The sequence below is a fragment of the Orycteropus afer genome, unplaced genomic scaffold, assembly GCF_000298275.1.
Source record: "Orycteropus afer afer isolate SDZICR_OR568_19922 unplaced genomic scaffold, OryAfe1.0 scaffold00179, whole genome shotgun sequence".
NCBI classification, from domain to species: Eukaryota; Metazoa; Chordata; class Mammalia; order Tubulidentata; family Orycteropodidae; genus Orycteropus; species Orycteropus afer.
Window position 1 is genome coordinate 1939435 of NW_006921766.1, and position 25052 is coordinate 1964486.

Below are 25052 nucleotides of genomic sequence, written 5' to 3' on the forward strand. Positions count from 1 at the left end.
GAAGGGGATCTATGTAGGAGATCCTTGATAGAGAGGGAGAACAATGTGGAACAAAAGTCAAAATCATTTGGAGAGAGAAAAAAACAAGGTGGGGACTAGGTTTGCTAGTCTGATAGAGCCTGGTGGAACCACTGAGACTATGGCCCCTAGCTGCCCTTCAGGTCTGGAATTTAACCCACACCTGTGGTTTCCAGCCAAACAAGACAGGCATATGAGATGAACATTTACCTCAAGTAGATACACTCCTTGGAGATAACAATCATGGGAGAAAGAAGGGCTGCTTATACACAGGGAGACAGCTCAGGGGGCAGGAGTCTATGGAGGGATGGACACAGGGAGAGGTAACTATTGGGAGGAAGTAGGAGGGGAGCTGTTTTATTGTGGTAAACTGTGATCAATGTCATGAGACAAAGTATATGTGAACTGCTGTATGGAAAGTGAATTTGCTTTGTAAATCTTCACCCAAATCACAATTTAAAAAAACAAAAAAAGACCCTTGGTGTTGCTCTCCAAACACCAGGGCATTCTGCCTGACCTTCACCTCTGCTGTTGCTGATCACATTATTCCACTGACCTTTAACACTAGAATGTACTTTGGAGTTGAGCTTGGAAACAAAACCCAGAAACAGGGTCAAGGTTCGGCTCCTTTCTCTTTTGTCTTTTGTTCGGTGTTCTCTGATCAGGGTAGGTGGCTGAGATCCACTTTGGCCTGAGACTCAAGCTCTAGTCAGGGCTGATCTGTGGTCATGTTCCTAACCAGGAGTTTCTCAGGCACGAGGTACTCGCTGTGCTGGGCATGAAGGGCTGAAAATTCTGCCTCAGCAGTAGCATTATCAGCTCTAATACCATCTCACTGCCAAGGGGAATTGCTCTTGTTTAACAAATGTCACTTAGTCTACTTCAGAATCCAGGGTCAGGTTCCAGCTTGGATTCTAAGAGGAACAAACATCTACTTCGTAGTACCACCCCCTAAAGCTCAGTCAGTCCCAGTGCTGCTCTATAGCCCCACCATGCCATCCCCTGGGCATTTCCCAGTCTCATCCCAGCAACACAGGAGTGGATCTTTGGGCCAGAGCCTGTGATCTGCCCCATTTTTAAGTTCTTCCTCACATTCAGCCATGTGAAGGAGCATGCCTCCAGAGCACCAAGCTCTTAGGATTTTCTCAAAAGTAAGAATATGCCCCCCACCACAAGCACCTCTGGACTTGGGGATAGGCTCCCTAGGAGTCACTGCTGGAGGCTGGCAGATGCTAGGGCACAAAGGCCATCTCCAGGCTCTGCCCATTCTAGGTTCACAAGGACTGGTCCAAGCTTGATAGTCAGTCCAGCCATCCTGGCCATCCCCAGCTGCTTGAATAATTTCTTTTAGAAGAATGAGTACAAGGCTGTCCTTTGAGGCAGAGGTCAAAGAAGTCCCAAACTTCCTAAACGTCCAACTTTTCCAAACTGCTGCACCCCTCCTTCATCTCCAGTACCAACTCCTCCCCCTCCCCTCAGTACTCTTCTTCACATCTTTGGGTTCTGTATTTTGCTGTAACGTCTCACAGAGCACATGACCTGCCCAGGAAATGGCTTGGGCAGCTGTGGAGGCTAGCAAGCCCTAAATCCATAGGTCAAGCATCAATCTGAGGATTCTCCTCATTCATAAGTCTGCAGAGACTGGTGAACCCAAATCAGCAGGTCAGACACCTGGCTATTGTCTCAAGCTCGAACAACCACAGATGAGATGATGAAACACAGGCAGGATCCACAGCAAGAGTGAACTCTGCAAGAGCATTCCTAAGCATAATCTCATGGAAACTAAGGGTGGCAACTTGAGTTACATCCTCTACTAAGGCAGGACTCAAAATACATCCCACCCTAATCCTGACTCTTTAACATAACAGACAATTTACCCATAATAGGACTGTAACCACAGGCACTGAGGCTAGAATTTATAATACATCACAAAATGGATGATGATGGCTAGAAGGGCCATATTAAGTAATTCACTGCACTGCACCAGCCAACCATTCCAGCTATCCAGGTCATCCCAGCCATCTCCATCCATCTCACTGCTTCTTCCCACTTTAACATGCCCAAGTAGGGGAGCTAAGAGACATTATGAGACCCTGCAACACTGTTATAGATTAAACTGTATCCCCAAAAAGATATGTTTAAGCCCTAACCCCTAAAACTATGAACATTATCTTGGTTGGAAGATGTGATCATTAGGTTAACATGACTATTGGAATAGGGTGGAGACTAATTCTGCAAGACTGCCATTCTTATAAAAGAGAACAGAGTCAGAAGGAAAATGGCCATGTGAAGACTGAGTTATGCTGCATATACATAGACACAGAGGAGAGACGGCCAAATGAAGTCTGAGGCAGAGATTGGAGAGATGCATCTACAGGCCAAGTAACAACTGGAGCTACCAGAAAGTGGGAAAGGTAAGAAAGGATCTTTCCCTAGAGTTGTCAGAGAGAGCATGGTCCAGCCAACACCCTGAATGCAAACTTCTGGCTTCTAGGACTACCAATATCTGATCTCTGTGTGTGTGATTTGGGTGAATGTTTACAGAGTAAATTGGTTTTCCATTCAATAATTCATACACATTTTGTTTCACATCATTAATTGCAATCCCATCAATGAACATAACTCCTCCCATATCCTCCCAGTATTTCACATTTCCATTCCTCCTCTCCCAACCCTTCCTGCCTTCTGAACTTTTTGTCCTTGGGAAAATGCCGCCCTGATTGTTCTAAGCTGTATCTATCTTCCTAGAGTTATCCTTCACCTTATAGATCTGTCTATCATTTGACTGAAAATTCAGCTACAAGAGTGAGTTCAGTTCCAGGTCCAAAGAGTGACTAAGGGCCAATCTTGGGGGTTCCACAAGCCTCTATCTGATCAGTAAGCCTAGTCTTTTTCATGTCTTTGAGTTTTGTTCCACATTTTTCTCCCATTCTACCCAGGACCTTCTAATGTGATCCTTTGCAGAGCAGTTTCAGGTAGTTCTGGTCTCAGAGTTGTGGATGCTGGGACCACTTGGACCAACTCACTGTTTACATGTGTCTTTGCTTTTCTCCACTCTTCTTTGCTCTGGACTAGAAGAAACCAATAGTTGCACTTTAAATGGTCCTTCGAAAGCTTATTTCAAGACCACGGTCACTACTCATCAAAGTAGAATGTAGCTTTATGGGCTATGTTGTGCCAATTGACCTTGATGTCCCATGAGACTATGGTCCTGAGTCCCCAGGCTAATGACTCACTCCCTTCAATTTCTTATCTTATAAGCCACCCAGCTTGTGGTACTTTGTTATGGTAGCTTCAGGACACAAAATAAGCACTGTGTAACCTTTTGCATATCAGCCTTGAGGCACTCAGTGAGATTAGTGAAAACAAGCACATGGTCAAGGCAGCATCAAGTGGTTAAAGTGAGAGTGTCCAGTGAACTAAGACATTTCTGGGAATTGTTCTGGTTGAGGTCTACATTTGGAGGGAGTATGATTTGAGGACCACCACTGGGCAAAGGGTACCTGTAAGGAAGTGGGGGGTTCAACCCACATCCATGCCATCTAAACCAATACATGATGCCTCCAGTCACTCTCGAGTGTCCTTGTCTTCATTCTGACCTTCCTGCATGTGAACAGGTGAACAAGGCATACTGGTACCTCTCCTTTTCAGACAGCCAGTACCTCCCAAGCACCTGAGAAAATATCTGTTCGTAGTCCCCATTTCCCTTAATCCTGAAAAGGCTCTGAGACCACTGAGCATCCCAAGGGCTAAATGTATATGGTCATGCCCCTCTCTTCTGCTAACACCTAGATAGCCATGCTCTCCTGAGTCTGACAAAACTATAAGAAGGGAATGTAGCAATGGGTTGAATAAGACACAGAGGACTCAGCTCTAGCTCAAGTACCAAGATAATAGGAAGGCAGGAGATGATGTGTAACCCTACCCACCTTGGCTCTCTGTCCCCTAGTATGACCTCCTGACAATTGCCAGTGACACTGGATTTTTAGTTCTACCAAGTGCACCTGCTCACAGATAAGGATGCTGGGCTAACTAGAGACCCCAGGTAAGAACCACAGCTCTGTCCTTAAGAAGCACTTTCCCACAGTATGGCAACTCCTTAAAAAGCTGGAATTAGAAATACCATTTAATCCATTACTAGGTATATATCCTTAAGAAGTGAGATCCAGGACAAGGATATATACACACCCATGTTCATCGCAGCACTATTTACAGTAGCAAAAAGATGGAAACAACCTTTGTGGCCATCAAAAGAACAATGGATAACCAAACTATGGTACATACACACAATGGAATACTATGCAACACTGAAGAATAATGTAGAACCTGCAAAACACCACATAACATGGATGAACCTGGAGGACATTATGCTGAGTGAAATAACTCAATCACAAGAAGGACAAATATAGAATTAGTTTATTATTGTAAAAAGTCAAAGAAAGGTTTATACATGGAACAAAACTTTGTTTGTTTGTTACTAGGGCTGGGAAGAGGAGCTCTGGTAGCGTAGTGTCTAAGGCACTTGACTGCTAACCAGAAAGCTAGTGGTTCTAACCCACCAGCCACTCCTCGGAAGGAAGGCTGGGCAATCTACTTCTGTAGTGATATTGCCTCGGGAACCCAAGGAGGGGTCGCTATGAGTATGAGTTGGTTCCAACTCAACGGCAAATAACAACAACAACAGGGGTGGGAGGGGAGGGAACACTGCAAAAGACAAAAAAAAAAAAAAAAAAAATGCACTGGCCCATGTCACTTTAGTTTTGTTTATTTCACTGTACATAAATTATATTTCAATAAAATACATTAAAAAGAAGAAGAAGCACTTTCCCAGTTGGGCAGTCAACAGGCTGCCCAGAGTAATTAGAACACTATAGTCCTCAAGGTAGACACTGAGGGCATGTGCCTGGAGCTCAGAAACATAGTGGCATCGCTGTAGGCCCCAAGCTGACCTGAGGAAAATGGGAATGGTCTGCCTAATGGAGGAAGGCAAGAACAAAAGTAGGAGCAGACAGATGGGGAGAAGGGCCTGGCTAAGGGTGGGCTGGGGCTGCTCCTGCCTTCCCAGACAGCATGGAATCTGTTCTTGGAGCCTCGCCTAGCTCTGCATCGTCTGGCTCCCTGGCTTCAGGGACTTTGCTCCTTTCTCCCCTAGTACAATGCCACCTTAGTGCTTCTACCCATGCAAGCATGCCTACCTGCTATGCCTGTCCCCAAGCTAGGAGCCAGCATTCTGGAGCAGTGGTTGAGAGCTCCAGCTATAGGGCAGCCCCAGGTGGGTGGCATCTGCCCCAGGCTGCCTGAAGTGAGCATTCCGAGATGATAGCATGTGCAAAGTGCTGTACCCTTCCCAACAGGTGCTTACAAGTCAAAAGTGGCTGCATTACTTTGGGGCCTGAACCCTCATATTTTTCCACCTTTAACACTATGCTCTCACCCCTTCCTCCTCCAGCACGCCAGCCTCCTTTCAGCCCTCAGATTCTCCCAGACACAGGCCAGGCCCCCCCTGGTCTCCTTCCACCCACCCTGGATGCGATGTGCTTGCTCTTGAGCCCTAAGCCTAGCTCCACACCAGGCCCAGGGCCTGCCACCTCATGGAGGCAGGTAGTGCAGAGACCAAGTATACCCAGCAGGGGCTCTGGGGTCTTGCTACACTTGCCACTAAGGGCAGTAAGAGGTGGGCAGTCCAGGAAAGCCTCCCAGCCCTCCTGCTGGAACAAGACAAGGAGGTGCCCATCACCTGCTGCTATCCTGGCCCAGCAAGCAGCCCACTGCACCCAGCTCCCCACCAAGGGCCACCCAGCGAGAACCTCTGGCTGCAAATAGGAAGCAGTTGGGGGTCAGCTATTGTGAGCCCCTCACCAGGAAGGGATCCTGGAATCAGTTAGTTAAGAAAGATTAAAATATTTAAAAAGTAGTTTCTAAAATCAAAACACGAGCTCGGTCCCAGGAAGTCCCTGAAGCTCTACTTCTCTAGAGTAGATGGTGCCTTATGCCACCCCGTTCTGTCTGACCACCTCCTGAATGGTCAGCGGGGCCATGAGCTCCTATATGGGAGGGTTGGTCCACCCCCATCTGAACCACGGCCTGCCTGTCCTTGACCTTACTCAGCACCCTCCTCCTTCTGCGATGCTCCCCCCACAAAGGGGCCCAGAGACCGAACTCTGGGGTCCAGTGTCGGGAGCACTCCCACCCATCATCCTACAAGCTTGGACTATCTTCACCTCCTCCGCTCCAGGTCGTCAAGGCTCCTTCCTGAAGTGTACTCAGCCCGGACAGGGTCCTTGCTCTCGCGACCTTGGCGCTGTGCCGAAATTTCTCGGCTCGGGGAAGAGCTTATAGCCGGAGGGTAAACCACAGGAGCTTCGCCCTCCCTAAGCACCGCCCCCTCCGAGCCTGGGACAGGCGCCCGAATCCCCGAGGTTCGGCCCCTACGCGCGTCCTGCCCTCGCCCCCTCCCACTCATGAGTGCTTATCCCCCTACTCCACCCTGCAAGGCCGACCACAGGGGAGTCTGAACCCTGCAATCACCTACTCTGCGCTCCCGGGGGCCGGTTCCCCTTGGCTGGGCCGCGTCACACGCCGCTAGGACCGCCCGGGCTCCAGGGGCGCCGCGCCAACCCCTGATCCTTATGCGCGCGCCTGGCCCTGAGGGCCCGCAGTCCGCGCCCCGGACTGGAAGTGGGGCTTGGTGGCTCAGCCAAGGTCATGCGCCCGGGGCCAGCGCTATAGCCACCACGCCGGGGACAGCCTGGGCGCGTTACATAAACCCGCGCGTACCTGCAGCGGAAAGGTGGCGGCGCGGTTGCCCACGTAGCCACGGACGACGTGGCTCTGGATGGAAAGCACTCGGCACTCCCGCTCCATGCCGAGTCTGGCGCGCGGCGCGGGGCCGAGGGACGGCGGGGGCGGACGGGCTCACAGCGCCGCCACTGTTGGCTCGGCTGGGCTCGGCTCCGGCCGCTCCGCGGAGGAGACTGCCGGGACACCAGGCCGCCTCCCTCTGACATCAGCGCCTCTCAGAGCCGCGAGCTCCCTCGGCGCGCGGAGAAGAGGCGGAGCTGAGGGCGGGGCCGGGAGGACCCCTCCCGCCCCCTTCTGGGTTAGTGGAAAAACAGGGCGCACAACTACTCGCAGTCTCCGGTGCTAACTAACACCCTTCGGCTGCTGTGACCACCCTTCGCCTGTACTCCCCGGCACGTGGTGGGCAGTAAGGACACCGTAACGTTGCTCATTCATTCATTCATTTCGCAGATACCCGCCGGGCCGGCACACTAGGGACACAGAAGTGGCTGGGCCACTTCCCCGACCTCGGTCCCAGGACATCCCCAGGGCACAGCCGGAGAAGAAACACACCCAATAATGAACGTGTCCGCACGACGCAAAGGGCAGGGAGAGGGACCCTGGTGTAACCTGAGAGGCCGGAGAGGGGCGGCGAGCAAAGGTTTGCGGAGGCCGCTCGCGAGCTCGAGGGGACAGGGACTTGCCTGACCCAGCTTGAGGCACACCTTAGGCGCATTATTGTGGCGGATCTGGGCAGGCGGCCTGAGTGGCCTTGGAACCCGAGTTCTATCAACTCCTTGACACCGGCTCCTTGACACCCTCGCGCTGCCTCTCCGGCCACGGCCACCGCGTGGCGTGGGCAAAAGGACGCTCGGGCCGGTAGGATACTTTCTGCCCTTAGGACAGGTGACAGCCTCGCACCTCCACAGCCCTCAGGCCACCCCTAGTACCCTCTCGGAGCGCCCAGCGCCACCCCCCGCTCCCTGCCCCTTTCCTGCCCGGCAGCTTATCAAATCCCCTGTCTGAAGTGGCAGGGAGAAGCTAGGCGCGGGAAGGCCCCGGGGGACCGCGAGTGCCCTCCTGCGGCCGCACGACACTCCTCCTTCCTCTGTCACGTGGCCGGCCCTGCCACTTCAGGGTACTCCGGGACCACAGCCACCAAGCCAGCCCCCACCCCTGCCCGCTCTCACATTCAGGGTCCGCTGCAAGTTCGATCCCAAAGAAGTGGGTGTCCCAGCCCAGCATTCTCGATTCCTGCCCTACATCTCCCACTCCCCCAGCTGCTGACGCGTGTCTCTGCGGCTCCTTTCTCTGCTTCCCAGAAACCACACTGGCTGAAGATTTCCCCAGGAGTCAAAACCAGCTAGACCTCTCAGGTTTCTAACCTTGCAACATGGTTGGGTTTGGTGATTTGGGTCAATGGGATCAGTGACACCCAGGGCAACTCCTAAGGGGCACCAGGCAGGGTACTTAGGACCATGTAGCCTAGGAAGTAGGTGCAATCAGTAACTAGGAGGGTCACTGCTACACCTGGCCTGATAGCAAAGAAGTACATAGTAAGTAATTGTTATTTAATTATTAATAGTTAACATTTAGGAGCTCTGGTGGTGTAGTACCTAAGGCATTTGACTGCTAACCAGAAGGCTGGCGGTTCAAACCCACCAGCCACTCCCAGAAAGAAGGTTGGGAAATCTACTTCCGTAGTGATACTGCCTCGGAAACCCAAGAAGGGGTAGCTATGAGTCAGATCTGACTCAATGGCAGTGAGTTTGTTTTTTTGGGGTTTTTAGTTAACATTTACAGAGCACTTACTACATGGTAAAAATCCTTCACACATTAACACACTTAATCTTTACAACCACCCTGTAAAGTTCATCCCCATTTTACAGTTGAGGAAACTGAGTAAGAGAAACCTGAGGTTCAGAGTTAGTGAATGGTGTAAGAGCCTGTTGGGATTCCTGGTGCAGCCAGAGCTGATTGCCCTTACTGAACTTTATTCCTTCCCAGTATCAAAGGTCAACACCTTCTAGCTTTCTTAGAATGGAGGTCCATCTTTCCCTGCAGTAGATATTTCCCTTCTCTACCTCCTTAGAATCTTGCCCTTCCCTGGGTAGACCTCAATGACAGATAACTTACCCCTTTCCTCTGCCATCTTTGCCTTTGAATCAGATAATGAATCCTAAGCACACAGAGGATATGGCAGCAGGGGGAAGGGCAGTGGTTGGCCAGCCTCCAGGCCTGTTCCCAGCTGTTAGGCAGGCACCTGTGTCTGTGGTTTTTAAACTGGTCACTGTAAACTCCACCGAGGAACTCAGCCCTGTCCTCTTGCACAGAGCCTGGCCCTCTGCTCTGTCAGTTTTCAGGGGAGGAGGAGTTAATTTGGTATATTTATGAGCTATTGTTAGTTCCCACTAATTATCATTCCAATAATAAAGTTTCTTCCTTGATGACTCAGGTAGTAATAAGAATTCAGAAATTGCCAGTCTATTGAAAAGACACTCCCAGTTCTGGCCAGATGGAAGCTGGGCATAGCTGCACCACCTCTATGTCAAGGTGGGGTGGTGTCAATCAGCTTCACAGTCCTATCAGCTTCACAGTCCTTTAGGATTCCTTTCACCACCTCCCCAGTCTACCATGGGGTTTTGAAACAGCCTTTTCTTGGAGAGAGCACTTTTCCTGATATGGTGTAAATTTGTTGTTGTTATTGTTAGGTGTCATTGAGTCATTTTCGACCTGTAGTGACCCTATGCACAACAGAATGAAACACTACCCAGTCCTGCGTCACCCTTACAATCATTGCTATGCCCATCGTTGCAGCCACTATGTCAGTACACCTCATTGAGGGTCTTCCAATTTTTCACTTCCAGGAAAGGTATGGTCAACATTGTATCCTTTCATCATACCTATTCAAATCTGTATGCTGCACAAATAATTTATGAAGCTGGACTATATGAATAAGAACACAGCATCAGGATCAGAGGAAGACTCATTAACAACATGTAGTATGCAGATGACACAACCTTGCTTGCTGAAGGTGAAGAAGACTTGAAACACTTATTGATGAAGATCAAAGAGTACAACCTTCAGTATGGATTATACCTCAACATAAAGTGAACAGAAATGGTCACAACTAGGCCAATAAGCAGCATAATGATAAATGGAGAAAAGATTGAAGTTGTCAAGGATTTCGTTTCACTTGGATCCACAATCAAAGCCCATGGAAGCAGCAGTCAAGAAATCAAATAACAAGTTACATTGGGCATATCTGTTGCAAAAGGCCTCTTAAAAATGCATAAGAGCAAAGAGGTCACTTTGAAAACTAAAGTGTGCCTGACCCAAGCCATGGTCTTTTCAGTAGCTTCATATTCATGTGAAAGCTGGACAATGAATAAGGAAGACTGAGAAGAATTGAAGCATTTGAATTGTGGTGCTGGCAAAGAATATTGAATGTACCATGGACTGCTAGAAGAACAAACAAATCTTATCTCGGAGGAAGTACAGCCAGAATGCTCTTTAGAAGCGAGAATGAGCAGACTTCATTGTCTCTCATACTTTGGTCATGTTGTTACAAGGCACCAGTCCCTGGGGAAGGATATTATGCTGGTAAGGTAGAGAGGGTCAGCGAGAAAGGGGAAGACTGTCAATGAGATAGATTGACACAATGGCTGCAATGATGGTCTCAAGTATAACAAGTATTGTAAGGTTGGTGCAAGACCAGGCAGTGTGGTGTTCTGTTGTACATAGGGTTGCTATGAGCTGCAACTGACTCAAGGGCACCTAACAACTACTTTACCAAGCATGATATCCTTCTCCAGGGACTGGTCCCTCCTGGTAACGTGACCAAAGTACGAGAGATGAAGTTTGGCCTTCTTGCTTCTAAGGAGCAAGCTGGCTGTACCAGAGCAAATACCCTGGTGGGGCAAGAAACCCTCAACTCTTTCACCGGCAGAATTTTCAGGGTATGGCATTGTATGATATAGTCCTTCAAACACCCCAAAATGGCTCCTGTACTCCATTTTGAAAGCCAATTCCATCTTAGAAAGAAAGCACCAAGTCATTCCTGCCCTCTCGCTTTTACCCTCCCCTCGGGCCAGTTCCTTACTTAATGAGCACCAGAGTCTTATGGAAAAGTAGTATCTCCTCCTGCCTGACCACCAGCCTCAGGCATTGTTATTGCCTCCTGTCACTTGGAACCAGGTGTCTGCTGAAACCTGTCCAACGTGGATAATCCTGCTGGTATTTGAAATACCAGTGGCATAGCTTCCAGCATCACAGCAACATGTAAGCCACCACAGTACAACAACCTGACTGAAGGGTGGTGGCCAAACACCAGAAGGTTCCTTAATTAGCACAAAAGATGTTAGAAATAATTTTTCTCTTGTGAAATCAGTGGTATCTTGTATTTGTGGTTGACCAGAAATTTGAGTGGATACTTCTACCCTTCAAATCTGATGAGTCCAATGGCCTAACACCTTTAGAGTAGCACCCTGGGTCCAGAGTACTTTTTGGGCCTGAATCCCCCTACTTCCTGGCGGGCTTTGACCTACCGTGGGCAAAGGCTGGCTGATTTACCCACAGAGCAATGCTACCTTTGACTTGGGGTGATTTGCATATGAGATGTCTCACTCAACTCACTGCCATGGAGTCAGATCTGACTCACAGGGACTCCTCCTTGGGTTTCCGAGGCAGTATCACTACAGAAGTAGATTGCCCAATCTTCTTTCTGATGAGTGGCTGGTGGGTTTGAACTGCCAGCCTTCTGGTTAGAAGTCAAATGCCTTGGGCACAACGCCACCAGAGCTCCCATATGAGCTGTCAGAGGGCCTAAAAGTACAGAGTGCTCAGACATTACTGGGTCTGCTTGCTGGTGAGCTGTATGCATGTCAGAACTCTGGTTTCGCTCTGATGCATCACTTGGCATCAGGTTCACCTCTAATGGTCCTAGGCTGCTGGCATTTACCCCAAAGATCCTGACAGCCATGAAAGGTTAAGTTGGGTCAGTTCAGCTCCCATATCCTGCACTCCAGATTTGCTGAGACTTATCCAGTTTCTAATATTCTGTTGCTCTAATTTTGTTGTTGTTGTTATGTGCCTTCAAGTCAGCCCTGACTCACAGCAACCCCTCCTTGGGTTTCTGAGGTGGTATCACTACGGAAGTAGATTGCCCAACCTTCCTTCTGAGGAGTGGCTGGTGGGTTTGAACCGCCAGCCTTCTGGTTAGCAGGCAAGTATCTTAGGCACTACACTACTGATTTTAGGTCAAGAAAAATTTCTTCAATGCTGGGCAAATATATTTTCAGACCACACCCCTAGGAGACTATAATGCATTCCACAAAGTCACTTCTGCTCTGCTGGATGGGTTTCATTTATTTGAGAAGTGGTAGCCTGGGAAAGCTCTATACTCCACAGCCATACTGCCTAGGTTGGATTCTAGTTCTACCTGCTGTGTCACCCGGGGCAAGTTAGGTCAGCTCTTTTAGCTTAGTTTCCTCATCTCCTCACACAGAGAAATAGTGATAGATAGTATCTACTTCCAGGCATTGTTGAGGGGGTCAAGCAAGTTGATCATTTGGAGTTGGAATAGGGCCTGGCACCCAGTGAGTGCACAGGAAGAATACAGGCATACCTCATTTTATTGTGCTTCACAGAGATTGTGGTTTTTACAAATTGTAGGTTTGTGAAACCCTGTGCCAAGCAAATCTATTAATGCCGTTTTCCCAAGGGCATGTGCTCACTTTGTGTCTCTATGTCACATTTTGGTAATTCTCACAACATTTCAAACTTTTTTCATCATGCTATTGCACCCTTAGTAGACTATAGTATTGGGTAAACATAACTTTTATATGCCCTCCACCAACTACCAGTCTACTGACTGCCATCAAGTCAATTCCAACTCATAGCAACTCGGGTTTTTGAGGCTGTAAATCTTTATGGAAGTAGATTTCCCCATCTTTCTTCCACGGAGCGGATAGTGGGTTTGAACTGCTGACCTTCTTGTTAGCAGCCAAATGCCTTATCCACTATGTCACCAGAACCTCTTTTTATATGCACTTAAAAAAAACCAAACTCACTGCCATGAAGTCGATCCTGAATCACAGGGACCCCTCCTTAGGTTTCCGAGGTGGTATCTCTAAGAAAGTAGATTGCCCAATCTTCCTTCTGAGGAATGGCTTGTGGGTATGAACCGCCAGCCTTCTGGTTAGCAGTCAAATATCTTAGGTACTGTTCTGGTTACCTAGTGCCACTCTGACAAGAATATACCACAAGTGGGATAGCTTGAGCAAGCAGGAGTTTATTCTATTACAGTTCAGGAGGCTAGAAGTCCGAGTTCCAAGTGCCAGGCTCTAGGGGCTGTGTGAAAGCCCCTCGATCTTGGGCTTCAGCTCTGCCTCTTGCTCCTGGCCCACTGAAGCTAGAGGCATCTCTTCACTCAGGCAGCTACAGGCTGCTGAGGCTAACAAGCCCAAGGTCTACAAATAAAATGGTACAGTCCTGATGTTACCAAACAATACAGCAGGCAATTAATTCAAGTCCATTGTAAGTCTCAAGGTTGGCATAGCATGGCAGGCTGTTGAACAACGACATGGCTATACGCAGGGTCCAAGCGTGCCATAAGCTAAAGATCATTTCCCAAGGCTTCTTATATACAGGAAGCAGATCACATCCCTAGGCAGCTACTCAACCGCTCACAGTAGGTTCCACCATGGAGTTGATTACCAGTCTCATCATGGGGAATACTACATCCAGCTGCCCAGCCATCCAACCAGGCCCAGCCAAGTTGACATATAAACTTAACTACCACAGACACTATGCCAGGAAACCAAAAAATCATGTGACTCACTTTATTGTGATATTTACTTTATTGTGATGGTCTGGAACTGAACCTGCAGTATCACCAAAGTATACCTGTATCTTGGTTTCTCAAGCTTCTTTAACAAATTACCACAAATTAGGTGGCTTAAAATGACAGAAAATAGCTTGGCAATTCCTCAAAAAGTTGAACATACAATTACCACATGACTTAGCAATCCCACTTCTAGGTATATGTGCAAGAGACTTGAAAGCAGGGAATCAATCAGACATGTGTACACCAACGTTTGTTCACAAGGGCCAAAAGGTGGAAACAATTTAAATATCCATCAATGGATGAATGGATAAATAAAACACGATACATATGGAGCTCTGGTGGCATAGTGTCTAAGGCATTTGACTGCTAACCAGAAGACAGGCAGTTCAAACCCACCAGCTACTCCTCAGAAGAAAGATTGGGCAATCTACTTCCATAGACATACTGCCTCAGAAACCCAAGGAGGGGTTGCTATGAGTCGGGTCTGACTCGATGGCAGTGAGTTTGATTTTTTTTTTTGTACATAGGTGGGTTTGAACCATCGACCTTCTGGCTAGCAGCCAAATGCCATACCCACTATGCCACCAGAGCTCCTTAATGGAATACTACTCAGCTATAAAGAGAAATGAAGTCCTGATGCATACCATAACATGGATAAACGTTGAAAACATCATGCTGAGCGAAGCAAGCCAGCTACAAAGGACAAATACTGTATAATCTCACTCATATGAAATGAGAAAATATATAGAAATCAAAGATGATTAGTTGTTACTAGGGGTGAGAGAAACTGGCAAAAAAGACAAGGCTCCAGGAATTGACAGAATACCCATGGAGATGTTTCAACAGATGCTGTGCTGAAGGCAATCATCTATGCCAAGAAATTTGGAAGACAGCTACCTGGCCAACTGACTGGAAGAGATTCAGATTTGCACCCATTCCAAAGAAAGGTGCTCCAACAGAATGTGGAAATTATCAAACAATATCACTAATATCACACTCGAGTAAAATTTTGCTGAAGATAATTCAAAAATGGTTGCAGCAGTATATTGACAGAGAACTTCCAGAAGAGCAAGCTGGATTCAGAAGAGGTCATGGAATGAGGGACATCATTGCTGATGTCGGATGGATCTTGGCTCAAAACAAAGAATACCAGGAAGAAATTTATTTGTGTTTTATTGACTATGCAATAGCACTAGACTGTGTGGATCATAACAAATTATGGATAACATTGAGAAGAATGGGAATTTCAGAACACTTAATTGTGCTCATGAGGAATCTGTACCTAGATCAGTAGGCTGTTGTTCTAACAGAACAAGGGAATACTGCATGGTTTAAAATCAGGAAGGGAGAGCATGAGGGTTGTATCCTTTCACCATACTTATTCAACCCGTATGCTGAGCAAATAATCTGAGAAGCTGGATTGTATGAAGAAGAATGTGGCATAAGGATTGGAGGAAGACTCATTACCAACCTGCAATATGCAGACAGCACAACTTTGCTTGCTGAAAGTTAGGATGACTTTAAGCACTTACTTATTTGAAGATTAAAGACTACAGTCTGTTGATTACACCTCAATATAAAGTAAATGAAAATCCTCACAACTGGACCAATAAGCAGCCTCATAATAAATAAGAGACTGAAGTTGTCAAAGATTTCACATTACTTGTTTCCATAAGCAACACCAATGGAAGCAGCAGTCAAGAAATCAGATGACGTATTGCACTGGGCAAATCTGCTGCAAAAGACTTCTTTAAAGTGCTGAAGAGCAAAGACATCTTTTTGAAGACTAAGGTGTGCCAAATGGAAGCCATGTTATTTTCTATCACCTCACATGCATATGAAAGCTGGGCAATGAATAAGGAAGACCAAAGAAGAGTTGATGCTTTTGAGCTGTATTGATGAAGAATACTGAAAGTACCATGGACTGCCAGAAGAACAAACAAATCTGTCCTGGAAGAAGTGCATCCAGAGTGCTCCTCAGAAGTAAAATTGGCCAGATTTCATCTGACCTACTTTGGTCATGTTGTCAACAAGGACCATTCACTGGAGAAGGATATCATGCTTGGTAAAAGGGAGGATCAGCAAAAAATGAGAAAGCTCTCAACGAGATGGATTGACATAGTGGCTACAATGATGGGCTCAGGTATAGCAAGGATTGTGAGGCTAACACAGGACCAGACAGTGTTTTCAGTCTGTTTTACATAGGGTCACTGTAAGTTGGAGCCAACTCAACAGCACCTAACAACAACAGGGGTGACAGGGAGCTTATGTTAATAGCAGAATATTTTCAAAAAAGATAGTGAAAATGATTGCGTAACTTGAAGAATGTAATCAGTGTCACTGAAGTTGTCTAGATGGCATATGCTTTGTTATGTACATTTTCACTACAAAACAAAACAAAGAACCAGAAATATATTTTCTCATAGTCTAGAGCCTAGATGTCTGAAATCAGCATGTTGACAGCATTGGTTCCTTCTGGAGACTCTGAGGGAGAATCTATTTCATGCCTCTCTCCTAGCTTCTTTTGGTTGCTGGCAATCCTTAGTGTTTCCTGGCTCTTCCTACATCACTCCAATCTCTGCCTCTGTCTCCACATGGCTATGTCATCTCTATGTGTGTGATTCCTATGTCCAAATGCCCCTCTTCTTATAATGACACCAGTCATTGCCTGTAGGGCTTACTATAAGTCAGTGTGACTTCATCTTAACTTGATTAAATCTGCAAAGACCCTGTTTCCAAAAAAGGTCACAATCAGAGGTTCTAACATGAATTTTGGGGGACATTATTCAATCCAGTACAGTTTCCTCTTCATAATTTATCCAGGACACCTCTGGCTCTGGTAGAACAGAAACTAGTAGAAAATTCCACTTGGATGTAATCCACCACTTTTTCTGGAATGAAGAATCTAGTTTTAAATCTTTTCATACTGCAAGAAGTTCTTCCATCCTTTTGGGAACAAGCTTTTGAACAATTCCTAGTGCCAGAATGTCTTTCTTAAGGGGCAACAATTGAGGCTGAATTATTATTTTTTATTGTTGTTGTTGTTGTTTTTCTTTTTTTAATAGTGTAGAAAATGTCTTTCTTTTTTATTCCTCTTAGGAATACCAAGATTTTTAAATATTTAAAGCACAGTAGGACAGAGTCTTTGAGAACACTAGAAACTCCCTAGATTCTTTTCTGAGCTACAATGGTGCAGGAGCCTTGGAAACTCTTTGAGGCTGTTCAACCTTGTCCTACAGGTCACTATGAGTCAGAATCAACTTGACGGCAGTGTATTTGGTTTGTAATTTTTGGGTTCGAATTTTTTAATCCAAATACAACTGCTTGGTTGTAAACTTTGCATTTTTTTTTTGTTGTTGTTCAGTAAGCTGGTCCTTGTGACAGTTTTTCAGGTTCTTCCCATAATTTCACAGCTTCCACCTGAAATAGTTGCACACCATCTGGAGGGTTCTGTCCCAATAATTCATAAACATGTGAATAAGTTTCATTTTAAACCCACCAAAGATGATCACTGCTTACAACTCCCATCCATCCCAAAGCAATAACCTTGAACCTCATCCTTTGTTCCTTAACCATGACCTTAATTGAAAGGGCTTTTTTGTTCTCCTTGTTGTTGTTCTTAGGTGCCATCAAGTTGTCTCTGACTCATAGCAACCCTATGCACAGCAGAACAAAACACTGCCCGGTCCTGTGCCAGCCTCATGATCCTTGCTATACCTGAGCCAGTCATTGTAGCGACTGTGTCAATCCATCTCATTGAGGGCCTTCCCCTTCTTCGTTGACCCTCTACTTTACCAAGTATGATATTCTTCTCCAGAGAATGGTTCCTTCTGTCAATGTGACCAAAGTAGTTGAGACAAAGTCTGGCCATTCTCGCTTCTAAGAAGCATTCCGACTGCACTTATTCCAGGACAGATTTGTCAGTCTTTTTAGCAGAACATGGTACTTCTTAGCATTCTTCTCCAACACCACAACTCAAAAGCCTCAACTCTTCTTTGGTCTTCCTTATTTACTGTCCAGCTCTCACATGCATAAGAAGCCAAAAAACCAAACTCACTACCTTCAAGTCAAATCTGACTCATAGTGACCTCTCCTTGGGTTTCTGGGGCATATCTTTACTGCTAGCCTCCTGGTTATCAGTCACATGCCTTAGGCACTACGCCACCAGAGCTGATTGAAAATACCATGGCTTGGGTATTTTCTTCAAGGAGACATCGTTACTCTTCATCACTTGAAAGAGGTCTTTTGCAGCAGATTTGCCCAATGCAATATGTTGTCTGATGTCTTGACTGCTGCTTCCTTTGGTGTTCTCCTTAGTGTAAAGTTATACTTTAACTCTTCTAGTGTAAAGAAAGATCAAAATCCAGTCAACAGCTGAGAATCTTAGACTTTCAAGGAAACTCTTGAGACTACTAAAGAAAATGTTTAAACCTCAACACTTAACCCTTCACAGAAACTAAAAACTCATTATAAAGATAGTTCTGGGAAAAAATTCAAGAATTAGATAAGCCATAACTAGCCTACAGAATGCAGATAGGTTATCAAACCTATCTATCTTGCCTCCTCCCAACTAAGGCAATGACATCCAATCATTTAAAATTTCCTTTTGGAAATCCCTTAAAAGTTTGTACTGTATATAAGCTGATTAAAATTGTGATGTGGTGATCTCATCTCTTTGAAAGCGTGCTCCCTGTTTGGGAACAGTTCTTTTCTGCTCAATAAAATCTTTTCACTTGAATGGACTTATTGATCAGATTCTTTTCTTTCAACCGGGCAAAACCACTCACCAAGAAAGGCAAGAGGGAAAGTGAGGGCTTCTCTGTTTTAATTCTTTAAGTGTTGGACTGGAAATCCCAACCTGTATTATTTTTGAAAAAAGAAAATGAACACATATTTTTAAAAGAATCACATCCCCAGTACATCATTTTCTAAGTCCGATTTTTCCTCAAAGAAGTTTGAATGTTCTATTACTTTTTTATTTTTAAAAACAGGTGGGAGTGAACCCAAGACCATGTATAAGGTTAGCAGACAATGGTTCTACAAGTGTATTTGTATGTTCTGTAAGAATTCCCAGGTGTATAGTAGAGCTGACATAGGACAAGATTGTAGTCACTTCTTGGTCACAGACAGCTACTCAGAGGGAGTGAGTAGTTGAACCTGTGGGCTGAGGACCATAGTAGCAGGGGACATTAAGCTCATTGGCATAACATACTACACAAAACATTGTTCCACCTCCTACTCTGGTGAGTAGTGACTGGGATCTTAAAAGCTTGCAAGCAGCCACATAGATGCAACAAAGGGTCTCTCCTCTTCCAGAGCAAAGAAGAATGAAGAAAACTGAAGATTCATGGAAACAATTAGTCCTAGCGACTGGTACACCATGTAATCCACAGCCTGTACTACTATGAGGCCAGAAGAACTAGATGGTGCCCAGCTACCACTGGTAACCACTCAGAGGGGGATCTATGTAGGAGATCCTGAATAGAGAGGGAGAATAATGTAGAACAAAACTCAAAATCATTTTGGGGGAAAAAAAGGCAGGGGCAGGTTTGCTGGTCTGATAGAGCCTGATGGAACCACTGAGACTATGGCCTCTAGTTGCCCTTCAGGTCTGGAATTGAAACCACACCTGTGGCTTCCAGACAAACAAAAGACAGGCATATGAGCTGAACATTTACCTGAGGTAGATACACTCCTTGGAGGGAACAATCATGGGAGAAAGAAGGGCTGCTTATGCACAGGGAGACAGCTCAGGGGGCAGGACTGCATGGAGGGATGGGCACTGGGAAGAGGTAACTATGGGGAGGAAGTGGGAGGGGAGCTGTTGCATTGGGGTAAATTATAGTCAATATCATGAGACAAAGAGTATGTGAACTGCTGTATGGAAAGTGAATTTGCTCTGTAAACTTTCACCCACATCACAATTAAAAAACAAAAAAAACAAACAAAAAAACCCAGCTTTGTTGAGATATAATTCACATGTCATACAGTTCAACAATTTAAAAGCCATGACTTTTAGTATATACACAGGGTTGAGTACCCATCAACACAATCAATTTTAGAATGTTTTTGCCACCCCCTCTCAAAAGAATATACCCATAAGCAGTCACTCCCATTGCCCCCTCTCTCTGTGGCCCTAGGCAACCACTCATCTACTTTCTGTCTCTATGGGTTTACCTGTTCTGGACATTTCAGATATCTGGAATCATACAATAGATGGTCTTTTGTGCTCATTTAGATTTTACTCCCATCAAACTGGAAGCAAAGCTGCCTTTTCTAGATGATTGGAGTTAACGAGTTATCTTCAATGCAACAGATTTTTTTTTTTTTTTCCACTATATACCATATGCTCCAAGAGATTTCTTAACCATCATTCACTGCTTTTCTAAGCATAAGAGAAACTTGTGTTGTGAAACTTGGAATGATTACAAAGATTATAAGGAAGAAAATAGAAACACCACCACCCATAACCCCATTGGCTTGAGGGCATATTGCTTCCTGATCTTTCTATTTGAACCTGTCTGGTTTTAAGACACATGATACATGATCAAGAGCTTAGCTATATTTTTTTTTGCAAAATTTTGTAATGTTTAGTGTCAATAGCTAATATTATATTTCATACCTTCCCCATGTCAATCAATATTTCTTAGTGGTCATTCATGGCTGCTTTACATTCCATCTTGAGGAGCTACGAGAATTTCTTTAACAAATCTTCTATTATTGGGTAGTTGAGTTGTCCTCAAGAAGCCATGGTGGCACAGTGATTAAGTGCTCTATGGCTAACCAAAAGGTCTGGGGTTTGAACCCACCAGTCGCTCAGCAGGAGAAAGATGAGGCAGTCTGCTTCCTTAAAGATTTACAGCCTTGAAAACCCTAGGGGGCAGTTCTACTTTGTCCTATAGGTTTGCTATGCGTCAGAATTGACTCAACAGCAACAGGTTTGGTTTTGGTTTTGAGTTATCCTCGGTTTTTTATTATTACAAATATTTCATTGGACATAAATGTAAGCAAATCTTTGTGTGCATTTGTGATTACTTTCTTAGTATAAGTTCTAAGTGGATTTGTGGGTAAAAGGGTACTTTGCATCTTTAGATTCTAAATATATGCTGCCAAATTATACCCCAGAGAAATGTACAGTTAACATTCTAGTCAGCAGCTGATAATAATTTTAGCAGAGCCTCATCAACACCAGGTATTTGTATTTTCAAAGAATCTTTGAAAATTTGACAAACAAAAACACATGAGACAATAATAGCATTAAAAGCAACGTTCAACAAGACAGAAAATAACAAATTCTGGCAAGGATGTGGAGAGATTGGGACTCTCGTACGCTGCTGGTGGGACCGTAATATGATACAACCACTATGGAAATCAGTATGGCAATTCCTTAAAAAGTTGGAAATAGAAATACCATTTAATCCAGCAATTCCATTACTAGGTATATATATCCTAAAGAAGTGAAAGCCAGGTGTTTTGGTCCTTTAGTGCCACTCTAACAGAAAATACTACAAATGGATGGCTTTAGCAAACAGGGATATATTCTCTTGAAGTTCAGGAGATTAGAAGTCTGAGTTCAAAGTGCCAGCTCTAGGGGCTGTATGAAGGCCTCTCAACCTTGGGTTTCAGCTCTGCCTCTTGCTCTGACCCACTGAAGCTGGAGGCCTCTCTTAACTCAGGCAGCTAGCTTTCCCACTAGACTGTAACTCTGTAAGGGCCAGGACCAGGGCTGTCCTACACCCCAACCTCTATACTGTACCTGGTTGGTGATAGTTGCTTCCTAAAGGTTGATGGATGGATGGATGGATGAGCTCATAATTAACTCTTTTATTTTTTTAATTTTATTTTTATTATTTTTTTTATTGTGATTTGGGTGAAAATTTACAGAGTAAATTCACTTTCCCTACAGCAGTTACAGATACTGTAACAGACAGTTACAGTATCTACCTCAGGGAAATACTCAACTCATATACCTGTCTATTGTTGGCTGGAAGCCACAGGTGTGGTTTCAATTCCAGACCTGAAGGGCAGCTAGGGGCCATAGTCTCAGTGGTTCTACCAGACTCTATCAGACCAGCAAACCTGGTCCCCCCCCCCCTTTTTTTTTCTCCAAATGATTTTGAGTTTTGTTCCACATTGTTCTCCCTCTCTCTCCAGTATCTCCTTCATAGATCCCCTTCCAAGTGGTTGACATTGGTAGCTGGGCACCAGCTAGTTCTTCTGGTCTCATAGTCATATAAGCTGAAGATTAGATGGTGTACCAGTTGCTAGGACTAATTGTTTCCATGAATTTTTGATTTTCTTCATTCTTTGCTCTGGATGAGGAGAGACCCTTTGTTGCATCTAGATGGCAGCTTGCAAATTTTTAAGACCCCAGTCACTACTTGCCAAAGTAGGAGGTGGAACAATGTTTTGTGTACTATGTTATGCCAATTGAGCTTGATGTTCCCTGTGACTATGGTCCTGAGCCCACAGGTTCAATTACTAGGTCCCTCTTTGGTAGCTGGCTGTGACCAAGCAATGACTACGACATTGCTCCTTGTCAGCTCCACTATACACCTGGGAATGCAGATCATACACACAAATTTATAGGACCACTGTCTGCCAACCCTATACATGTTCTTGAGTACACTCCCTGCTTCACAGAGATAACTACTAGTTCAGCCTGTCCACCCATCTATCTACCAATATACCCATGTTTGCCTTCACTGATAATGCCATACTATATGTGCAAAAGGGTTCATCTTTGTTGTCTGTACCTCTCACGTACCTCTCTATGACTTTCTCTTCCTCAATGCCACTATAATGATCACTCTCATTTGGTACATTGCCCTTCTCTTCACCCAAATCAATACTTATTTCTATCTATCTAACAGTGTTCCCTCCCCTCCCCTCCCACCCCTGGTAACCAACAAAGAACAGGTCCTTCCATAGATAAACATTTCCTTTACTTTTACAATAACGGACTAATACAATATTTGTCCTTTTATGACTGACTTTTTTCACTCAGTGTAATGTCCTCCAAGTTTATCCATGTTATGCAGTGTTTTACAGATTCTACATTATTATTCAGGGTTGCATAGTATTCCACTGTGTGTATGTACCATAGTTTGGTTATCCATTCCTCAGTTGAGGGACACCTAGGTTGTTTCCATCTTTTGGCTATTGTAAACAGTGCTGCGATGAACATGGGTGTGCATATGTCTGTTCTTGTCATGGCTCTCACTTCTTTAGGATATATACCTAGTAATGGAATAGCTGGGTCAAATGGTTTTTCTAGTTAAAACTCTTTAATTCCATGATCCATTGGTAACATTTTGATGTAACATCTAGAATTTTTATGCTTTTTTAAAAGAGAAATCATTTTCATTGAACATACAATGGTATACATCTTTCCATGTCAATAAAAATTTCTACCTTGTTAATTTTAATGACTGCATTTTACTCCAACAGATATTCAGTTCTTTTCCTCAGCAAATCATAGTCTCAGCTCTCAGTTAATGGATGTCCAAATTGCTACTACTTCCCAAGGAGGGGTTGCTGTGAATTGGATCGACTTGACGGCAGTAAATTTGATTTTTTTTTCTTCACTACAGTGGAGTTTCATTTAATTTGCATGTATTCAACTGAAAAAAAGGGGGGGGGCAGTGAAAACTATTAATAAAATGGTAAATCAGATGAGTTTGGCTGCCCTGGTCTCAGTAGGCCCTCTTGGGCACTGTCTCTTTCTGTGTGCTTGTCACAGCAGGAGCTCTATCAAGTTAAGGGTGTGTCTAGTGTCTAAAGACATATTTATTGAACAATGTGGCCTCTAGATGTGAGCCAAATATTTCTTCTGGCGTGCAATCAAATGTTCTGTTTCAACATTAGAGAAAAAACTGTGTCTTTTGGACTCTGGACAGATAACGCCTTCCTAAGGAATTCCTGAGAACAATTTTGATTCTATTCAATTTTCACCCACTTTATAACTCAACTGTCGTGTTGTGAACAGTTCTGTGAAGACATTTATTTTCATATAATTTTTACACACATTCATCATTACATCCTAATGTCACATTTTCATTTCCAGAAGTGAAATTTTTGGTTAAATGGCAGGTACATTTCTGAGAATATTGGAATGTATTGCCAAATTGCACTTCTATAAGCCTATGCTCATGAAACATCTACCAACTGTGTATAAGAAACGTAGAAAAATACAACTTCTGCAATTGACAACTGTTTTGGATTCCTAGTGTTGCTCTGACAAGAATATAACACAAATGGGATGGCCTTAACAAACAGGAGTTTATTCTCTCACAGTTTGGAGGCTTTAAGTCCAAGTTCAAAGTACCAGGCTCTAGGGGCTGGGTGAAGGCCCCTCAACCTTGGGGTCCAGCTCTGCTTCTTGCTCCTGGCCCACTGGAGCTAGAGGTGTTTCTTCACTCAGACAGCTGGTGGCTACTGAGGCTGACAAGCACAAGGTTGACAAGTAAAAAGGCACAGTCCCGATGTTACCAAACCACACAGCAGGCCATTAGTTTAAGTTCATTGTAAGTCCCAAGGTTGGCAGAGCATGGCAGGCTGCTGAACAACAATGTGGCTACATGCAGGGTCCAAGCATGCCATAGGCTAGAGACCATTCCTAAGGCTTCTCCTTATATACAGAAAACAGACCACATTCCCTAAGGCAGCTACTCAGCTGTTCACAGTAGATTCCACCATGGAGTTGATTACCAGTCTCATCATGGGGAATACTACACCCAGCTGCCCAGCTATTCAACCAGGCTCAGCCAAGTCGACACACAAACTGAACTACCATAATAACTCAGTGGATGGATTTAACAGCAGACTGGACACAAACAGGAGTAATAAGGTGAAAGAGAGATCCATAGAAAATATCCAAAAAAAAAAAAAATTAAAGCAATCATAGAAAAGAGCTTAAAAGACATGTGGGACATAGTCAAAAGAGCTTGTATATGTGTAGTTCGAGACCCATGTGAAAAGGAGAGAAAGAATGGGGTTGAAACAATATTCAAATAGACAGAGCTAAGAATTTTCCGAAAGACATCAACCTATCAATTCAAGAGTTCAGCAATCCTCAAGTGTGAAAAATATAGAGAAAATCATCCCTAGGTACATTCTAGAAAAACTGAGGAAATCTCCTACATCATATGCTTTTGCAACAGAATATTCTTTTTTTCCCCCCTTTTTATTGTGATTTGGGTGAAATTTTACAAAGCAGATCTGTTTTATATTCAACAGTTCATACACATTTTATTTTGTGACACTGGTTACATTACATTCCTTGCAGTGGAATAGCTCTCCTTCCACTTCCTCCCTGTGGTTACCCTTTCTCTATGTCCTTTTTGCCTATCATTCCTGTCTCCCCGTGCAAATACAGCCCTTCTGATCACCCATGGTTGACTGTTCT

The 25052-nt window shown here is 44.7% G+C and overlaps 1 protein-coding gene across 1 annotated transcript in view; it reads right to left on the reverse strand.

Annotated features, from left to right (window-relative positions):
- The window catches only part of PDXK (pyridoxal kinase), a 66618-nt gene extending 59736 nt beyond the window's left edge, over positions 1-6882 (reverse strand). The window contains exon 1 of the mRNA XM_007947256.1: positions 6796-6882. Coding sequence (XP_007945447.1) covers positions 6796-6882 — 87 coding nt within the window. The remainder of the gene's footprint in view (positions 1-6795) is intronic.
- Between the last annotated feature and the right edge of the window lie 18170 nt (positions 6883-25052).